This window comes from Ictalurus furcatus, chromosome 13 (assembly GCF_023375685.1).
Source record: "Ictalurus furcatus strain D&B chromosome 13, Billie_1.0, whole genome shotgun sequence".
Lineage (NCBI taxonomy): Eukaryota > Metazoa > Chordata > Actinopteri > Siluriformes > Ictaluridae > Ictalurus > Ictalurus furcatus.
The window spans coordinates 11,212,886-11,233,272 of record NC_071267.1 but is presented as its reverse complement, the minus strand read 5'-3'; the positions used below and the strand labels follow the sequence as shown (position 1 = coordinate 11,233,272).

The 20,387-nt window shown below is 38.6% G+C and overlaps 1 protein-coding gene across 3 annotated transcripts; it reads right to left on the bottom strand.

Annotated features, from left to right (window-relative positions):
• Window positions 1-1,996: 1,996 nt before the first annotated feature.
• Window positions 1,997-20,381, bottom strand: kif20bb (kinesin family member 20Bb). 3 transcript variants are annotated; one of them, XM_053639896.1, is made up of 29 exons: window positions 20,265-20,381; window positions 19,905-20,013; window positions 19,667-19,756; window positions 18,900-19,019; window positions 18,664-18,802; window positions 18,387-18,571; window positions 18,218-18,278; window positions 17,139-17,336; window positions 16,826-16,937; window positions 16,642-16,713; window positions 16,342-16,491; window positions 16,076-16,238; window positions 13,761-14,039; window positions 12,315-12,451; window positions 12,108-12,237; window positions 11,775-11,988; window positions 11,625-11,686; window positions 11,422-11,541; window positions 10,221-11,329; window positions 8,945-9,083; window positions 8,740-8,862; window positions 8,597-8,645; window positions 8,263-8,388; window positions 8,052-8,161; window positions 7,092-7,286; window positions 6,880-6,954; window positions 5,774-5,912; window positions 5,549-5,688; window positions 1,997-4,335 (listed from the first exon to the last, which is right to left on the bottom strand). In XM_053639896.1, exons 2-29 carry the CDS (start codon window positions 20,007-20,009, stop codon window positions 4,252-4,254), a joined length of 4,626 nt encoding a protein of 1,541 aa, XP_053495871.1. In that variant the 5' UTR covers window positions 20,010-20,013; window positions 20,265-20,381; the 3' UTR covers window positions 1,997-4,251. The 3 variants fall into 3 exon arrangements, with proteins under 3 accessions (XP_053495871.1, XP_053495869.1, XP_053495870.1); XM_053639894.1 differs by having other exon boundaries at window positions 11,775-11,991; window positions 20,265-20,380; XM_053639895.1 differs by having other exon boundaries at window positions 7,092-7,283; window positions 11,775-11,991; window positions 20,265-20,380.
• Between the last annotated feature and the right edge of the window lie 6 nt (window positions 20,382-20,387).

The following is a 20,387-nucleotide window of genomic DNA, read 5'->3' as shown; positions in this document are numbered from 1 at the left end:
GGACGAACAAGAATTGGTGACTCTGCTCAGTATTAACATATACCTTTGCCTCCATTTTGGATGTAGGTACCAATTAAAAAAAAATACCTTCAACAGTGAAGGAAAAATATTGTTAGCTTGTGTCTGATAAACAGAACTGAGAAGCTAATGATGAAGATGTAGTTACTACGTTTAACGTGGAATTAGTGGAGATAATGCTTAATGCCTTGCTATTTAGATGTCACATGAATCTGTACAGCTGGATATTAGACAGTACCAACATAATGATAGCTAGAGTGAAAAGTCTTAGCAACTTGTTATTACTGACTAATTAATACTCTGATTAATGATGTTCTAATATGACAGATTAGACAATAATATAATCAGTATTTTCTATATACATATTCAAAACACTTGTAGCCCACTTGTAACAATAAAGTCCTCGCAAATCACCTTGTGCTCAGTTTCACTCTCTACATCAAACTAGTGGTTGTTTAGCTAAAGCTGGTAAATGATTCTTTCTGAGCAGCTAAGTGTGAATAAGCTGAATAAAAATTTTAAGATAGCCTAGATTGTCAGGTAAATCAAAGAGGCATGCACTTCACCTTTGGTCTTGAGGCTGCATGAATGAATGGACGAGAACAATCTGTTCCTATGCTGAACCTCAACACTGAATTTACAGTAAACCTGTATTTGTGCCTTACATGTGCATAGCAGCTTCTCTTGTTATTGACCCTCTGTTATACACTTCACAAACTCCAGTGTCGTTCCACACAGTATCCGCTCACAGGCAAACATGTCTGAAGCTCTGCCACCTCTGAAACCAAATATTCTCTAAGCTAATAAATCAGCAAGTCCTGAAGGAAGCTTCCAGAAGACACTAGAGGAAAGGAGAACGTATTATTAGTACACACAATAGGATCTCTGACATTGAGCTTGCACAAGCACATTAATTGGTCCTTTTCTTTAGGCAGATGTGTACATTTGGGTACATGTTGTATATTTAAATGTCACAGTCCTTGACTTTATCCAAAGACGTTCCTCTGCTCCTGCAATAAGATTATAATTGTCCACCTGTGTGGGGTGTAACAGAGCGGGCTTTTGCGATTGAGTTCATATCTTTAGTATAGTTTTACTGTAGTCCCAGAGTATGCTGTGGGATGTGTGAGATGGCCTCTCAGCATGCTCCATTCCTAATGATATGGCTAACAGCTAACAGTGTAATACACACACACACACACACACATACACACCACTTTATTAGCAACATCTGTATACTTGCACATTCATGCAGTTATCTATTAATCCAATCATGTGGCAGCAGCACAATACAAAAAAAAAACCATGCATATACGGTTCAAGAGCTTCAGTTAATGTTCACATCAAAAATCAGAATGAAGAAAAACTGTGATCTCTGTGACTTTGATCATTCCATAGATGTTGGTGCCGGAAGGGCTGGTTTGAGTATTTCAGAAACTGCTGACCTCCTGGGGGAGTATTTCAGAAACTGCTGATTTTCACACACAGCAGTCTCTAGAGTTTACACAGAATGGTGCAAAAAATATATACAGTGTATACCCCAAAACAACAGGTTTGTCCATTCTAATAAGAATTAGGTTAGAATACATCATGCCTTATTCTGGTAAATTATCCTAGCATAATAGAAATTAAATGACAGCCATCCATACTGAAGATTCATAAATGACTCATCATCGGTAATGTTATACATACTCCTCACATATTCTTGAGATTTTCTTCATGAGATGGAAAAACAACAACAGCTGGGATGTCAGTGTGGTGTGCGAGCTGAGGCGTTGATGAAGCTGCAGTTTGTTCACTGTGGTATTTCAGTAAAGCTCTTCATCAGGCTCTGGTCTTGGCTAACACACCCAGACTGCAAGAAACAGGGTTTCATTTGCACTAAGCTAGCACATATTTCATGGATGACTTTAAAACATTTGGATGAACAAAGATAAGATTTAAATGAAAATTAAAGTGAGAGCCACAGAGCATAAATGAAACACAAAGTCTCTTTAACAAGTGTATTCAGAGTTGCCTAATTAAGTCCAAAATTTACGTAAATTTTTACACAGGGAAAGTTCTGCGTATTTACTTCAGGTCCAGCTATGCGCACACACAAGTTGATTTTCTGGATGCACCATTCAGATGATCATAATAATAACAGTGACTTCATTAGTGCAAAAATGATTTAGAGGACATGGAGTAATGGCAGCTGCAGACTGAGTAATTATTGTTTATGTCTTGTAATTGGATCTTTCTTTACCTGAAACTGACCTGATTCACTTTATAGGTTGACATCACTGACCCTTTATAAAACATTTTCATTTCTATTTAAACTATGTTCACTGTAAAGACCTGACAAGGTGACAGCTTGTGTGTGTGTGTGTGATGCCAATCAGTCAGTGTTTATTATTGCCAAAAATTTCACACGACAGCATGTCTTTGAAAAATTTAATCTCATGTGCCATTTTACTTAACCAAATGCCATATTCAAAACTCCTCTAGAATATGCTCTATATATTATGAATATCTTACAAAGTATTAAGGCTTTGATGTGTAATATTCCTGCTATGTGCCATGTTACACAGGGTTGGCAAGTTCACTAAAACCAGACCACTGTTCACTAAAACCAGACCAATTTTAAACCACAACCCTGTAATAAACTTCCAAACCAGGACTACCATTGATGAATATATTGTAATATTTATACAGCAACATACAAGGATTCATTTTTAATAAAGTTAGTATTAAAAACCAGTAGGGTGTGTGAGGAAAAAGTAGGTCGAATATATCACTGATGTATTTGTATTTCATCAGCTTATCCATTTGACTTGCATTGCAAATATAATAATTTATCTAATGTATGCAAAATTTGGTGCATTTGCTTAAGTTGTTTTTCCTGAAAAACTACAGTATAGTATAATGGAATGAATCCAATTCAGAGATGCTAGGTTCTATTTCAAATACATTTTTAGTGCAGTACATTTATTTTGCATTATTTAAATATTATTTAAATAATGAGGAGAACCCACACAATCAACCCCCCCACCTTTTTTTAACTAGCATGAACAAAGTGGAGCAGGAATTGAGGAAAAACAGGAAGAAAACCAGAAAGTTAAAAAAAAAAAAAGTTAATCTGCACCACTGTTCAAGCTCACTAAATAAATGCTCTAAACACAGCCACAAGGCTTCCAGATTTCAGTAATAAGAAATTGAACTTAAACACCACCTATTGCAGCTAACCATCAAGGTACATGCATTATTTTCCCAAGCTTTTATTTTTTAAATGTAGATACTCTTCACACATTGTCCTACAAATGACAGCACAATGGCACTCATTCACCGCTCGGTAATCCACATAACACAGCCGTGGCCACAGCAGCTCTTGGGACGCCCCCTGACTGTCCACAGCAATTGGCTGATGAGCAGCCATGACACAAAGATGATGTCAATCAATCTATCAGACAGTGAGAGAGGCAAGACTACATGTCCCCTCATCATGTAGATGAGCAATAAGTGTCTCACGTTCAAATACATGAGAAAATAGCTTTTTTTAAAAAAATTATAAAATATATAGTATATAATATATATTATGTATACCATATACCATATGGTCATAGACCTGTAAAGTAAAAACTAATGCAAAGTTATGAAAGTAACAAAGATTTATTACACATGGATACTCTTAGACACCTCTAATAAAGAAGTGCAAAACCAACATTGCTGGATTCATTCAGTTAAACTGTTGACTTGCTTTTGAACTGCACTTTTTTCACTGCATGTTTTAGTAGATAGTTGTGTGCAGGCGAAAACATCTGTGACCTTGAGAAGGGGTGCCTCCTCAAATCTATTACTTACTCTTCCAAGATGACAACCACCTCCGTCCACTGACAGTAGAAACAAATGACCATCACACAGCACACCGAACCTTAGCAGTCAGCCTTTACCTACCTTATTACGGCCTGAGCAGAGTCTGATTATTACAGAATTACCCAGAAAAACACAACCAACATTGACATTTTTAAAATACAATTGTATTTTTCCACATTATTGCATTAAAAAAAAAAAAAACACAGATACAAAGAAAAATAGAAAGCAATTTTGTAATGCCTAAGTGCAATATCCAAGCTATTTACACAAAATATGCACAAAATTTCTTACATCAGCTGTCCTACTCTGCTAAAACGTTCAGTACAAGTTCACCACATGCTAATTAACAGTACTCTACCATGCACCGGCTTATGGCCGAAATCATCTTTTGACAGTTCTTGTTCTAAGTTTTCTTTTAATGATGAGATGATCGCTTTCTTTGTCGTCTTGATCCATTCCGATGATCTGTGGGAAAAATAAAACGTGTGTATGAATATACTGTATGTTCCAAACCTTACACATTGTAAAAAAAGAGTTGTAGTAAAGCAACGTAAATCCAAGACAAGCAGAGAAAGGACTAACAGAGAAGACGACAGAATGTATAATGGTGCCAGGTTGTGATATTGCCATGCTCTGTCTGTTTTCCTGTCCTTTAGTTGATACCCTGTCGTAGTTGAGTGTTTGTATCCAGTCCTAGTTATGAGATGTTCCTGCTCTAGTTTAATGGGAGGTTCCTGCTCTAGTTAAATTGAGTGTTCATACTCTAGGTACATGAAGTGTCCATGCTCTAGGTTAGAGTTTTATGTGTGGATCTAGTTTCCTGCCTCCTCATGTGTTTAGTCAAGTGGCACAATAAAGACAGCTCTCCTGCACTTACTTCCGGTCTCCAAGTCCCTGTTTCGTAACAGAGACCAATCAGGAGACGTGCTCTGTCACTCTCTAACAAGGTCTGTCACTCGCTCTCTTGGTTTGTAGAGAGCCCATCTACCATTAAAAATGACCACAGAACAGAAAAGGGAAAAAAAGAAGAAAAAAAAAGGTTTCCGGGATATTGTATATAATTTGCGGGCATCAGGGAGCCACTATCAGAATGCGGGAGACTCCCGGAACGTGCGGGAGAGTTGGGACGTCTGAAAACCCAACTGTTGTTTTGCGACTTTGAAACTTAAAACTGAAGAAAAAAACACTTCACTACATTTGACATCTAAATTGAATACATTAGCAAACAAGATGTAACCATGGTCTACACGATCACTCATTAAAACACGGTGGGTCTTGTTTCATTACGTGTTCGGTTTTATTTCCCTTCTAACTTTCGATAATGACAGACGTTAAAAACAGACAGAAATACGGACGCAGTGGGAGTTAATCTTAAACCCAGCAAAAGTATTCCGATTCAGGCTGAACTGACTGACATTAGCTTACGTTCTAACAAGCTTACCGACAGGTTGGGAAAAGTTTGATGGGGTAACGTTAGGTAAAAATGTATCACGACACCCCCTTTTCGGATTTACACGATTCTCATAAATGACGCATTTTGATTCAGTAGTTTGCAGGTATGTATATTACATCTTTGCTCAGAATATCACACCTTGCATATTATTTATTTTCACATAAAGGTGCCAATAATTCTGGAGCTGACTGTAAATCATTCAGTGCATCATAAAGTGCTACTGACCGGATGTGAAGGTATGTCGAGAGGGGAGGAGATTTGCGTCTTAAACAGCTTGCGTTTTGATCTCTTGGGTTTGTTGCTCGTCTCAGTGTTGTTCTCTGGCTCCGGTGATTTCAAAGCAACCTTTGCCATGATCTTTTTAGCTGTGGAGAACGAATATCAGCACATGTGAAGGTATGAGCAATTGCACAATAGTGTCGATGGAGCATACAGTCAGCCAGTACTAACCTTTGCTTCCTAGGAGGGTTGGAGAACTTTGGATGAAGTCACCAATCTTCTGCAGGGTTCTGTCTTTCTTGCCTTTCAGACTAACAGGAGAATCTTTTTGCTTCAATTGATTGGCCTTTTTAGCCAGCACTGTGGGGGACTTACGGGAGAAGAATTGATACATGGATGAATTGTGAATGGACTCTCACAGCTGAAAAAAAAAGCTTAATGTGGCAGTCTGGATCCAATACTGCTCCAACATTCTCAATATTTACAAATCACTGATAAGCAACATCAATGTTTTTTGTACCAGAACTGATCTTGTTCACTTTCAAGGAAAGATCCACTCTGAGACACAAACATATTTAAGTGTCTCACCAGCTATGCTAGTGTTAATTTGTTGGTTGGTTTTGTATTTTCGCTGTTCCTGCAAGATATGATTGTCTGCCACTCTGATGTCACAGGCTAGCACAGTTAAAATAGTGTTTAATTGGAGTATCTCAAACATGAGAGATAACGGTCAGGTTTCACTGTTAGCTCCTAAAAACAAAGCAAAAAAACAAGAGCTTCTTTTCTCACACCACTTTTCAGGAGAAAGCATTTAATATGCAGCTTTGGGGCAAGTTAGCAGGCATGCAAAATATGGCTAGTTAGTGCTCTAGGAGATGACTGACACAATGGTGCTGGTTCCAACTTTGTTCCAACTTTGTTCCAACTTTGATGCTAATAAAACTTTGAAACCTGATCTGTAGGAGCAGTGCGTACAGATGAAGTGACAGAGCTTCACAGCCTATAGGATTAAAGCACTGCTGCATCAGTCTCTTTAAATATAGATGAACAGAGCTCTCATCACTTTAAAGGCATCATGAATAATGTAGGAAATCGTTAACCAAAGTAAAAACAGACCAACATGTTGAAACCAAATAAACCAATGTAATGAAATTCTGTTATATTATAATTATAAAATAGTATTTCTGGGTGAATTTTTTCCTTTATGACAAACCTTAAGTGTTTCTGGTTACGTATATTTACTTATGAATATGTACTAATCAAAATGAACAAAATAATGGTATTGTTCGAGATGATCATGAAGCCATAGGTACAAGCAAAATTTAGCACCTATATACCTCTACATGTTGTATATTAGCCCTGGAGTTTCCTCTAAGTCGCATGTTCTTCCTGTTCTCGGACTCCACTGAATTCTAGTGAACAGAAAAAAAGAAAAACCAGACTGCAAGTTAATACCAGTGTGCAACAATTAACAGCCAAAGGCAAGTAATGACTACAAGAAAGAAACTTTTTATATTAGGAATTTTTTCCCCTAATCTTCGACACAGACCTCCATCTCAGCACTCTTCCTCTTCCTGGCTGTGCGTTTGATTTTGACTGTGACCGACTCGTCGTCTCCTGGCCTGCGGACGTTCAGACGGTCAGGTTTGAGAGGGGTGAAGCTGATCTCCAGCTCGGGTTTGGGGAAGCGCTTTTCTCTCTCGCTCTCGGTGGAGAGCACTGAGGCCTCGTGCACTGAAGTCTGCTGAAAAATAATCACACAGGGACTTGAGGACAAACAGATCCAACACTGCACGTTTCAGTGTGTTTTTTAGAATACGAGTGTTGATCTGGGATCAGAGCCACGTAATATTTATTAGCAGATGATAGATTCACATAATCCTGTCAGCATTTTCAGTCTGCCAAGTTCCACACAGGAATCTCTAGGGTTAGATTTACACATTTGTGCAGTAAAAAAATGAAGACAGAATTACTGAACCCGGATGTTTTGGCATTATCAGTCAGGCTAATTAAGATATGACTGTGCATCAGACTATATCGGTTTCCTTTTCTCTGTTCCTTTCCTTTCCTTTCCATATGCTTTTAAATCTTTTCAATAATCCTAGTTTTAAAAGCAGTAACCAAGTCATGTTGCATTGTAAGCAAATTTAAGAAGGGCAACCAGACAGCACGTCTAAAATACCTAAGGTTTTCCACATTATTAACTAAGCCATTTAATGAATATTCAACATTCATTACTGTTTAAGAGGGCCTTTGCTTATGCCTACTATTCGAAGTTAAATTCTTTGCCAAAAACACAACCTTCTCTGTTGGTGATATAGTAGTAACCTGTGTGGCTCTGTCCTTCCCCACTGGTCTTGGGGTTTTATCCAGGGTCGCTTATAAACAGTATGGATAGTGCAGGGGATTGATTTCTTCCATTACTACAATACTATTAAAAATGTAGCTTGACTAAAGAGGCATAAGCTGAATATAAAACCACAGTGTATCTAAAGCCTGTTACACCTACTGTCAAAAGTCCTGGAGTTTTTCCTATTTTTTGCTCCTCCTGGTGTGAATAATCAGGTCCAGACTCAGTCCCACTCTTTCTCTGACAGCTCTCCTTTAGCTTCAGAAGCTCTGGGAGAAATCATTAAATGTCAGTCATATGAAATAATTAAATAAATAAATAGCACATTAAATGGTCTATGAGAGCAAAAAACAGGACACAGTCCTATCACCTCCATTCATCAATTCAATCTCATTGAGTCTAGCCTCCAGAAGTCGCTCTTGTTCTTTCCGTGACCTCTTTTCATCTGACAGGGTGAGACGCATTTCCTCAATGAGCCTGTCCTTGGCCAGAAGCTCTGCAAGCGTAAATCAAATGCTATCTGAGGATTTCTTTACTTATTTTACATATTAAGCATTCGATGTAATACCATTGGATTAGGAAGGTTAAATCAACACCAGATGTGATAACCATTTCTTTTAAAAAAATAAATAAAATAAAAATAATAAAAAAATACCACAGTGCTCTAAATGTTAGCCTGTGAGTTGCTTGTTTTAAAGGATTACCTTGACAGGTTTCATGGTCCTGCTGTGATTGAGCTTTGTTAGCTTGGTCCTGTCAAATATAAGAGAAAAAAAGACTAAGTAAACAGCCTTAATAAAACGGAGATAAAAGCTCTAAACCAATGAGACTGCAGATAGTTGCTCACAGTCTTCAGTTGTTCGATAATCTTCTCTTTATTGGCGACGGCACTCAGAGCTTGATCCCTGTCTTTCTCCATGTCGCACAGCTTCTGTTGCAGCGTTCTGACTTCTTCAGACAAGAATGCAATCTTACAGAGAAAACAATGATTTTACGTAAGTTTTAATAAGCAAAATCATTCTGATAATTTACCACAAGATACACAGACTAACCTCTTTTTGCATCTGCTCAGTTTGAGCATTGCTCTCAGTCAGCTGAGAAAGTAGATCAGAGATGAGTTTCTCCTTCTGTTCCAGATCAAGACTTAACCTCTTAATGGTGCCCAGACCATCATTCACCTGTTTTCTAGATCTGTAAAAAAAGAGAGAGAGAGAGAATCAGTACTTCAGAGCTGATACCATTTCTTTATATTTTTGGTTCAGATGTAGATACTGAACAGGTCTGTAACAATATATACGGTATGACCAAAAGTATGTGGACACCTGACCAATCATACTCATTTGTGCATGTTGAAAACCCCATTCTAGACTTAGTCCCCCTTTTGCTGCTATAATAACCTGCACTCTTCTGGGAAGGCTTTCCACTAGATTTTGAAGCATGCCTGTGGGGATTTGCCCATTCAGCCACAAGAGCATTAGTGATATTGGTGTATTCGGCATTCCAGTTCATCCCAAAAGTGTTTAGTGGGGTTGATGTCAGGGCTCTGTGCAGGCCACATGAGTTCTTCCACACCAAACTGGGCAAACCATGTCTTCACAGACCTCACTTTGTGCACAGGCGTATTGTCATGTGAAGGCAAATTCTTAATGCTACAGCAATACAAAGACATTCTAGACAATTATGTGCTTCAAACTTTGTGGCAACTGTTTCAGGAAGACCCTCATATGGGTGCGATGGTCAGTTGTCCACATACTTTTGGTTACACAGAGTATTTCAAAAAGAAACCCAGTGTTAATATGATAACCATTTTATATGCTGTACATTCAGAAATAACAGCAGGCCCAAACATGGACATCCAAGTCCAAGTTCTATTGGTCCAAATCCTTTCCCACCAATTGTTGACAGTGGCGACAGCAAAGTTGAGAATAATCACAATCATGGCTCGCACAGCACCACCTTATACACACTGATCATAGAAGAAGCATTTGAATAACCAATGTTCCTTTGATTTTTTGCCACAAAAGTACTGCAGAAAAGGTTTGTTGACAAAGAAGTTTAAAACTGTAAATATTATAAAGTTATCTCCAATGCACCAAAAACCCTTGTAAAGTCACACTCCACACAATCATAAAAAATCATTGTGTTCTAGTAAAGACTAAAAGAAGTAAAATAATGTTGCCTTTCACAGTACAAATATAGCACCAACAAAACACTTAATTTATACTAAAAGTTATACAACTACATCCTTTGGTACTAGACTGGTTCACAAATCTTAGTGTTCTGGTGCCAAAGGTTCCAGTACTTTGTGCACTGGTTGAAGCAACTTACTGTAATAGTTCCTGAGCTTTAATCTCCAATTCTGCATTTTTATGAACAAGGTTATCCTCCACTTCCTTTGTCTTCTGTTTTAGAGAGCTCTCCACATGTCTATCACTCTCCACCACCTGGTCCAGTTTGCTCTGGGTCTGCAGGAGTCTCTGCTCCAGATCGGCACAAAGAGCCTCTTTCTCACCAAGCTTCTTCCCTAGCTCTCCAACTTTCTCAGAGCTGTGTGTAAAGGCCTGCTGTCGCTCCTCCAGGACTAACAACTGCTGTCTCAGACCATGAAGCTCTGTCTCCAGCTCAGAGTGACGTCTCTTCATCTGCTCCACAATCAGTCTCTCGGCTTCATAGCGGCTGAGCAGGTGTTGGTTTTCCTCTCTCTGAGCTCCTCGCTCTTGCTCAAGCTGATTGCACAGGGTCTGCTTCCGGCACATTTCCTCTCTTATCTGATTGACTTCCTGCTCCAGGGCCATGATCCTTCTACTTTTCTCCTGGGAAGTGGACATTACTGTCTCACATTCTCTACGGAGAGCTGCAATGGTTTCTTGGAAGACACACTTGCTTGTTTGTTCTTCCGAAAGCTCCTGGGCACTGAGCTTCTGCTGCAAGTTCTCAGTCTCCAGCTTCAGGGATTTGATTGTCTGAGATTGCTCAGTAGCCTCTTCTTCATGCTTCCAGAGAAAAGCTTGGGCTTTTTGGAGCTCCTCAGAAAGCTTGGCTGCCTCCGTTGTCTTAATGCTTAATTCAGTTTCCATGGCTGTAAGCCTGGACTTCATGTCATTGGCTGCTTCCTGGAAATCACTGAGCTCACAGGCAAGTGCGCTGTTCTCATTTATTAGTTTGGTGGTCACTGCTTTTTCTGCTTCAAGCAAAGAGAAAGCAGCTTCACATGCACGAGCTTGTTTTTTTAGATCTTCAGTGAGATCCTTCACCTTTTGATCAAGAGAATTCCGTTCGTGCTTGAGCTCAGCCAATAAATCATTTTTCTCTTTTAAAGTTTCTGCAAACTGCTGAATTTCCTGGTCTTTGGTCCTTTCTTCATCATCATTGAGCATACACTTGCAGTTATTTCGGTAGTGTAAGATTTCTTCTTTAATGGTGTCGATATAGGCCCTCTGGAGAAAACCACAGTAATATAATCAGTGCAGGTTTACTTCTTTCACACTATTTATGTCACTTTTATAGCGTCATGCTCATTGAAACTTACATCTTCATTAGCTACTTCAACATTTTGATCCAAAGCAGTCTGAATTTTGGAGATCATTTCATCTTTATCTTGGCAGATTTCCATAAGTTGCTGATTCCTCAGTTTCTGATTTTCAGAATTCTATTGGACCAAGTAAATGATGCTTTTAATATTTGTAAATAACCTAACAGTGTAAAACAAAGAGTGCCGTAAATAAAACCAACCTTGTTAGCCTCCAGCAGCTGGTCATTGGAATTTTGTAAACAAACCTGCAGTTCTTCCAGTTCTGTAAAGAAATTAGCGACACAGTTTGAGGGACAAAGCACTGATCCCTGCCATGTCAAATAACAACACGAATAAGTGGGTAAACTCACCCTTAGTTTTGATATCCAGGAGCTGCCGATTTTTAAGAAGCTCTTCTGCCATCTCATCCGCCATCTCATCCAGCTGTGTCCTCAGCTTGTTGACAGCTCCCGGACAATGACCCCTGTTCTCCAGACATGACTGTGCTGCCTCGGCATCTCTCTTTATCTTAGCCACATCATTTTGCATCTCTTCAATCATCCCGTCCAAGAACGTCACTCTAGTCTCCTGAACAAGAGAAGAACCTACTTCATACTGTTTTGTAGGCCTGCGTAAAAACGAAAATGATGCGAAGCAAAATATCTGCTCATGAAAAACACCCAGGATGAAAATGCATGTTATACCTTAGTTCCATCCTCAGCAGAATTCATGGTTCCAGTCTCAGTTCCATTATTGTTGACTAAATTCTTAAGTATTTCCAATCTCCTCTCAGCTCTTTCTTCAGCTATTTCCTTCTCTCTCTGTAGACGTTCACTAGAAAGACAAGAACTCGTTAAGTTTTGGGCCGGGTTAATAAACTTCTGTGATGTAAAAACCAACTACGGTCTTACTTGTAATCCTTTTCCATATTGGAAAACAGCTCCATGAACTCAGTGGTAACTTCTTCCCGGACTCGAGATTCCATGGCCAGTTTTTCAGATTGTTCCTTGGAGAGTTCTTCTTTAAGCTCTTTAATCTTCTGCTGTAGCTGAAGTGAACACAGAAAGGAAGACAGTACATCAAAAAGGCACAAGATACAGCTCAGCCATTAAGCAACAGTTACACTGGATGTGAATAAATTCAGCCTAGTAAAAAAAAAAAAAAGCCTGTTCAACTGCATGAAAGAGGACGCAGTACGTAAAAAAGGCATTTGCTATTGGCAGAGATTAACTCGGCTCTATCTATTCTGATTTCACGTCACAGAGCATTCATCTAGACTTCAAACCTGCAAATTTTGCCAATCCTTGAACTGTGGGCCAATAAAAAATAAGTGCAGTCACATCTATCTGGAAAACTCAACACAGAGGAGTTGTTTATCATTTTGCTATGGTAAGAAGCTTTTCGTCTTAGTACTCACAAGCAACAAATGAGGAACAGTTCAGGAAACAAACTCACAACAGGACTGCCCATAACCACCTGATTTTACTCCACCCCGGCAAATAAATTTGCAAATCGAGTGGGACCGCTGCGTTAAACTTGCAGAAATGAACGCAAAAATCAAGCAGACTCCTGAAAATATTCGGAGGAGCTGGCAACTTTTCAAAATTACAGCCGATTTTCCGCAGATTTGGACCAAGACGCGTCATATGACGTCATCACATCACGCATTCAGCTAAAGCCCTCTTCGATTCACGTGCGTCGATCAGGAGTACAGCTAAAGGGTCTCATTTACCATCAAACATCACTGTGAAAGATTGTGCTATTTAATGCAATTGCACCAATTCAGTAGTAGTTTTCCGTTAAAAAAAAAAAAAAAAAAAAAAAAAAGGCACAAAAAACTTGCATTGCAAATTTTTTAAAATGCTGTTGTGGCCAAAACTGCTTGATTTTGCTGCACTCTCTCTCTCTTTCTCTCTTTCTCTCTCTCTCTCTCTCACACACACACACACACACACACACACACAAACTGGTAAGGCAAGGTAAATTTTATGGTAACGTTTTCGAACAATTTAATTGATCATAACATAACCTGATATATTCTCAGTCTTATTTATTCAAAGCATTGGCAAGTTTGGAAATTCTGAATAATTTAGTATTTTTTCTAAAGCCACACCTCTATATACATATCCAGGGCTGCACAGAACTGTTAAATCTGAACACAAGTGCAAAGGAGTAAGCTTTCTAAACCAACAGGCAAGCAGAGACACCTCTTTGACCTGATTAGTTGGAGGTCCACATCATTTGTTTTTTCTTGTTTATAAAACCTGGAGAGCCATAGAGGCTGGCAGAATGTGAGCTCTGCTTTGAATGTATGCTGCCTTATAAATGGAGTTTAGACAATATCAGAAACACCGTACCTCACCCAGCTCTTGATCTTCTGCAGCTTCGAGCACTGTGTTTTCCACCATGCTTTCCTCACAACTTTCCTCTTCTTCCTCCTCATCTACCTCCATATCATCTTCATCATCTTCATCATCATCATCCTCTTGAACGTCCTCCAAGCTTGTCTCCCACCCAATCAAAGTGCTTCTCCGAGTAAACTCTCTCCTGTCCACATTGTTGATCATCATGGAGACTTCTCTGGCAGATTTCTTGGGCACAACACTTAAGACTGGTTTGGGGTTCAAGACCACAACCTACACAGCAGGTGGACAACAGCAAGTATGCAGATCTTTGAAGCATTCTGAGATCAGTACAATAAAAAGTACTCTTGTAGCCTGTATGTTATTTTCACATACAGTGCTGTGAATATTTGCCTTTCCTGATGTCTTCTGTTTTTGTTTATATCTCATACTAAATAGTTTTAGATCATCAAACAAAAGACAACATAAAACAAAGGCAACCTGAGTAAACACACATTACAATATTTATTTATTTTATTGAAGCAAAAAAAGTTATCAAACACCTATCACCCATGTGAAAAACTAATTGCCCCTTTAAACTTAATCGGGTTGTGCCACATTTAGCAGCAATTACTGCAAGCAGATGCTTCCAATAACTGGAGATCAGTCTTTCACTTACTTCTAGGACTAGGACTTTGGAGCATTGTTTTGCTGCATAATCCAGTTGCGCTTGAGTTTCAACTTACTGACTGAAGAACGGACATTCTCCTTTAGGATTTTCTGGTAGAGAGCAGAATTCATGTTTCACTCAATTATTGCAAGTTGCCCAGGCCCTGAAGCAGCAAAACATCCCCACACCATCACACTTCCACTTATTTTTTTTGTGGAATTCTGTGTTTGGTTTATGCCAGATGTAATGGGAACCCTGTCTTCCAAACAGTTCCACTTTCGACTCATCAATACACAGAACGTTCTCCCAAAAGGTTTGAGGATCATCAAGGTGTGCTTTGGCAAAATTCAGATGAGCCTTAATGTTCTTCTGGGTTAGCAGTGGTTTTCGCCTCGCTGCTTTTCCATGGATGCCATTTTTGCCCAGTGTCTGATAGTGGAGTCATGAACAGTGACCTTTATTGATGCAAGAGAGGTCTGTAGGTCCTTTGATGTTGTCCTTGGCTCTTTTGTGACTTGCTGGATGAGTCTTTGCTGTGCTCTTGGAGTAATTTTGGAAGGTCGGATACTTCTGGATAGGTTCATTACTCTGCAGAGTTTTTCCATTTGGAGATAATGGCTCTCGTTGTGGTTCTTTGGAGCTCCAGAGCCTTTGAAATAGCTTTGTAACCCTTCCCACACTGATGTATTTCCATCACTTTCTTCCTCATAATTTCTGGAATTTCCTTCAACTTTGGCATAGTGTGTTACTGGTTGAGAACTTTTAACCAACTTCATCCATCTTCTATACCGCTTATCCTACCTTCAGGGTCACGGGGAAACCTGGAGCCTATCCCAGGGAGCATCGGGCACAAGGCGGGGTACACCCTGGACAGGGTGCCAATCCATCGCAGGGCACACTCACATACACATTCACACACTTAACCAACTTCATGATGTTGAAAAAGTTCTATTTAAGTGTTGATGTTATTGAACAGGGTTTGCAGTAATCAGGCCTGTTGCGTCTGGTCCAGCTGAAGCCCATTATGAATGCAGTTTCATAGATTGGCAGAATTAGTAACTATGGGGCAAATACATTTTCACACAGGCCCAGTTGACATAGGATAACTTTTTTGCTTCAATAAATAACATTATCATTTAAACAGTATTTTGTTTACTCAGGTTACCTGTGTTTTATCTTAGATTTTGTTTTAATTTCTGAAACAATTTAGTATGAGAGATACACAAAAACAGAAGAAATCAGGATGAGGTCCAATACTTTTTCACAGCACTGTAGCATCAAAGGTTATCAAAGGTTTCCCTGACTGATTTCTAAAACAATGAACTTGAACCTGATATGGATGTCTCACTTTCATCATGAGTGAGAGAAAGCTCACACTTTTGTCAGATTAAAACCAATAAATAACCATATAGCCAGTGAATGGTTAAGAGTGGCATATCCTGAACATTTCTAACCTCTTAATCACTGGATGCATTCAAACAATATTAATTAGCTGTATAATATTTATTTCTGAATCATATTAGATGCCAAAGACATTGCGTTTCATTATTTTCCTCTCGTTTTGTAGACACTTATGTGAAGCTGGCATTTCAAGTAAGAAATTGCATTAGGTGAGTGGTGAAAAAGGAGCAGGGGAGGAGAAACTTCGAGCATGACTGACCTTCTGAGCCACTGCTGAGAACTTGAGGACGTTCAGCGTTTCATCATACATGGAAGCACACTGGTTGATGTTAACGATCATGCAGGCTTTCCCACGGCCGCAGAAGAAGCCCTGCAGGTAGTGAGTGAGTTTGCTCTCTCTGAAGGGGATATGCTGCTGGAACCTAACAGGAGCAAACAAATTTTGAATACAAGATTTTTCTTCAAAGAATATCCTTCTATGTCACTTCTAATATGAATATAAGAACTAGGAGATTCCAGACTCACTTTGACTGTGTCTGACTCAATCTCAAGGCGTTCATGCATTTTCCTAAAGTTAACAACGATGTGTTAATATTCCCTGCTTCTTTTAAGCGGTCTCCTCTGTTCTGGGTTTTGGCACATCGTTCTGATCCGGCAAGATCACACAGAGACAACCTGGACGAAGAAAAGAGTCATCATCATAATGAAGAATAAGACTTAGTTGCATGGTTTTCGTGTAATAAAAACCATGATCAATTCAGAAAAGACACATAATTACTAAACAGGATCTAGATTGACTCGAGTACAAATAAAGATAATTCTCACTCGCTTATTGTCTGGACTCGAGGAACACCCATGTCTTCAATTCTCAGGATTCGGATGGAGAAAATACTATGGCTGAAAAGAGCACATGTTTGAGTAATACATTATAGAGTTCTATAAAAAGCAATGACTGCAAGTGCACCTTGAAGCTGAAAAGGTCAGCGTAATAATAATACAAAAATTGTACCTTCTGCTTGAAGCACTATTGAGCTTTGTTGAAGAGAAGCTCTGGTTTTTCCTTCCAATCTTCAGAACTTTGTAGGCTTCATCTGCACTGTTTACCTGGACCCATGTCAGATCTGTGAAAAATATTTAAATAATATTTAATATAATGTTCAATATGGTTAGAATTTCTTGCCATTGCACTTTGTAGTGTGGTTTTTCCTCTCCCTGTCAAATACATCATCATCATCCTGCTGGTAAGCAAATTAATTGAACAATAGTACAATTTTTTATATAAACAATATGAAAACCAGGAGCAGATGACCACAACTAGTTACCTTTGACAAATGTATTGCCTTTGACATCTTGACACAGTCGTAGCACGTTCCTTTTGTGGGACGTATTTGAGACAAAGTCGAGCAGATCGTGGATGTTTTCATTGTAGATCTCACAGAAGGAGACCCACACTGAGAACTTCATGTGGGAATCTTCCTCCAAACAAAAACTATCTTCATCTAACTCACCATAGCTCGAACCTAAAGCAAGGAAAATTGGAAATGGTCAAAAACGACTGTAAAAAAAAAAAAAAAAACCCCAAAGAAAAACAAAAAACATTATGCAACATATTTAAAATCTTCCACTCATATAAAAGCAGATCATCTTCTCTGAGAAAATGTTTTATTTATTTATTTTACCTTTAAAAGATCTTTATATTATTGTACATTTATAGTGTTGTCACTGGTGATGAATATTTAATAATAATTTATTCAAGCAATCTATTCTCTGTCTGTAAAAAGTCTTGTATTTCACCATGCATGATGTTGCACATATGGAAAGTTCCTTTGTTGCCCATCACTATGGAGAAAACCAAGGCTTTCAACACAAAATAGACAGAAAGTTGCTGAATTGTACAAAACACACACGTTATTATTATTATTATTATTATTATTTAGTACTGCCTTAAATAAGCTATTTAACACAACAGATGTTTACATACAATCTACAAAACAATAATAACTGAATTTACACAAATAAACCAGTTGTAAGGTTTCCATTCGATTGATTCTTAATACCATGTGCTGTTACCTGGATGATCATAAGGTTGGGGGGGAGGGGGGGACAGGATAAATGGTGTAAATTGTTATTATTTTGTTATTTAAGATCCTCTTTAGTACTGCCCTCCACAAGCTACATAAAATATTTACATGTTTCTCAGAAGACAAAATAATAAATGTAGTCAGCCTTGTTATACGTTACAGGAAGAAGCTTAGTGCTGTTACTTTATGGAGGTGTTGTTCATTTTGGCTCATTTTTACTCATGTGGGAGTAATTCTGCAAATAACTCCCGCTACCTCCAATGAAACAACCCATAAAACAAATAAATATATAAATACATCGAGAAGTATTTAATACTTGCCCTCAAGTAAGGTGCTGCAACCCGAATTTGATATGTTCGAGCTGTTTTTCTGCAAATCGGTCTAGAGGAGAAAGAGATTTTCAAACATTTTTGAAAAGCTGATTATACCAATATTATATTAATTACAATCTTTGCAAAAATACGAAACACTTTCTGTATTATACTGAACCTCTTTAAATCTTCTTAGAAGGTTTTTCTTAATCTTGGCTTCCTCCTCCTGCTGGTCCTTAGTCAGTCTTGTGAAGTCGACACAGCGGTGGGGCTTAATGTTGTTCTGCGTATAGACTCGTCCCACAATGCTGTTAAAGATCACGTTCAGTGACCTGGGCAGAATTCCTCCATCACTTTCAGGGCCTTAAAAATCAGAGTGAATACACATCATGCATCTTCACTGCAGAAGAGCTGTGTAATGTCCATAAGCAAATAGTCCTGTAAGACAATCTCACCTAAAAACGTGAACGTCTTCCCGGCATTAGTTACACCGTAAGTGAAGACTAAAGAATTTTCTCCTCCTAGGACATCCTTCACGAGGGCTTTTGTTGTTCCATCAAATATGTGCCTTTGCGTTGTTTCCGGCCCATAAACCTGGAAAATTAATCTCATGTGAACATAAATGTGATAAAATCTATTATGAGATGTATTTTCAACCAGGCTCAACAATAAAAACAAAATAATAAAGCACCTTTGAAAACTGGAATCGCTGTGCAAGTTGGGGTCCTAGTTTTTCACTTTGTCTAGCTGGCAGTGATAATCTAGGGGCCTTCAAAACCACAGTGTCCGGGGGCTGAACGGAAACGTAATCCTGTGAAGTGAGAAAATGGTTAAAACATTTCTATTACGTTTGACACCGATGCTGCATTCATCCATCCATCTGACTAATCTAGGGGTGCACCGATTGATTGGCCGCCAATCGGTCTCGACCAATAATCAAATTCTAAGAGTCTCTAAATTTGGCTGATCTCACGAACCGATCGCAATTTGATGACGTAAAACATATGAAAACATTAAGCTTTAGCGCTGCTGTTATGTCATCACCGGTGTGGAATTACTACAAGGTCTCAAGATACAATGAAAAATTCGCCATTTGCCGTGTATTTTTAAAAGGCCTATTAAAATGTTCACTGTAAAATTAATATTTGTTGCGCTTATTTATTTGATTCTCAATTAAAACAACAATCTCTAAAATTACTGTAAATAATATAACCAAAGCAACATCTGTGGTATTACTTTATCTGAGGGGCAAAAAAATAAAAATGTTTAACAGTGACGGTCAACAGAAAGCTTACATATCACTTATATAAAGCGTGAATGATCAGGATCGGCCAATCATGATGACAAGAAATCGGTAATCGTGTCGGCTGCAAAATTCCTGATCTGAGCATCCCTAGACTAATCTGCTTCAAAAAGCCTGAAGACATGAAACCCTTCAGCCTTGTGAACTGTACACACCTGTGATTCACCAAATTCACTCTCTGTGGAGGTCAAAGGACGGATCCGCAAGTAGACCTGCAAGTGTTCCTTCTCCACAGATCCAGGTTCCTGCAGGGACAGTGAGATATGATTGATTTCTTAAATTTATTGCGTGTGTCATGACCGTGTAAATGCCAAGGTAAATAAATAAATAAAGAACACTTTAACCCTGAGGCTGGTCTAGCTGACGGGATTATGATCATGGATGCAGTGTTACCTGAGATGCAGGTATTTTGGAGAATTCCGTAAAAAGATCTTTTCGTAGATCTTCCACAGTTACAGAGCCCACTCTCTCGGGTTTGTAATTCAAGCAGGACTCCATGGTTCTGAGAAATAAACAAACTGTCGTGTTAAAGCACAAGTCAAGTGAGTTAAATTAGATGCAATACAACATATGAATAAAGAGGTTATTGTTATCTAACTGTTGTTCATAATAATAATAATAATAATAATAATAATAATAATAATAAATCATCGCTGATGTTTACGCCACTTAATAACACCAGTTAGGACAGATGTCTTCCTGTCTGTTAGCACTAACGGTAGCTTATAGCTTAAAACTAGCTTCAACTCATACCTTCTCTTAAACTACGGTGAGAAAAACATACAATTATTCCTGCGTGATATACATTCGATGTAAACCTTATTTTCTTTCCCCCTCTTTTATTTCTTCTCCCTGGTTGTAATTATGTACTAGCTA

Coding starts and splice junctions, on each gene's coding strand:
- kif20bb (XM_053639894.1), bottom strand. CDS start 20,009: ATGGAGTCCTGCTTGAATTACAAACCCGAGAGAGTGGGCTCTGTAACT. Junction 8,162..8,262: donor GATTGAATTGATGAATGGAG/GTGATAGGACTG, acceptor GATTTCTCCCAG/AGCTTCTGAAGCTAAAGGAG. Junction 5,689..5,773: donor AACCCTCCTAGGAAGCAAAG/GTTAGTACTGGC, acceptor CGTTCTCCACAG/CTAAAAAGATCATGGCAAAG.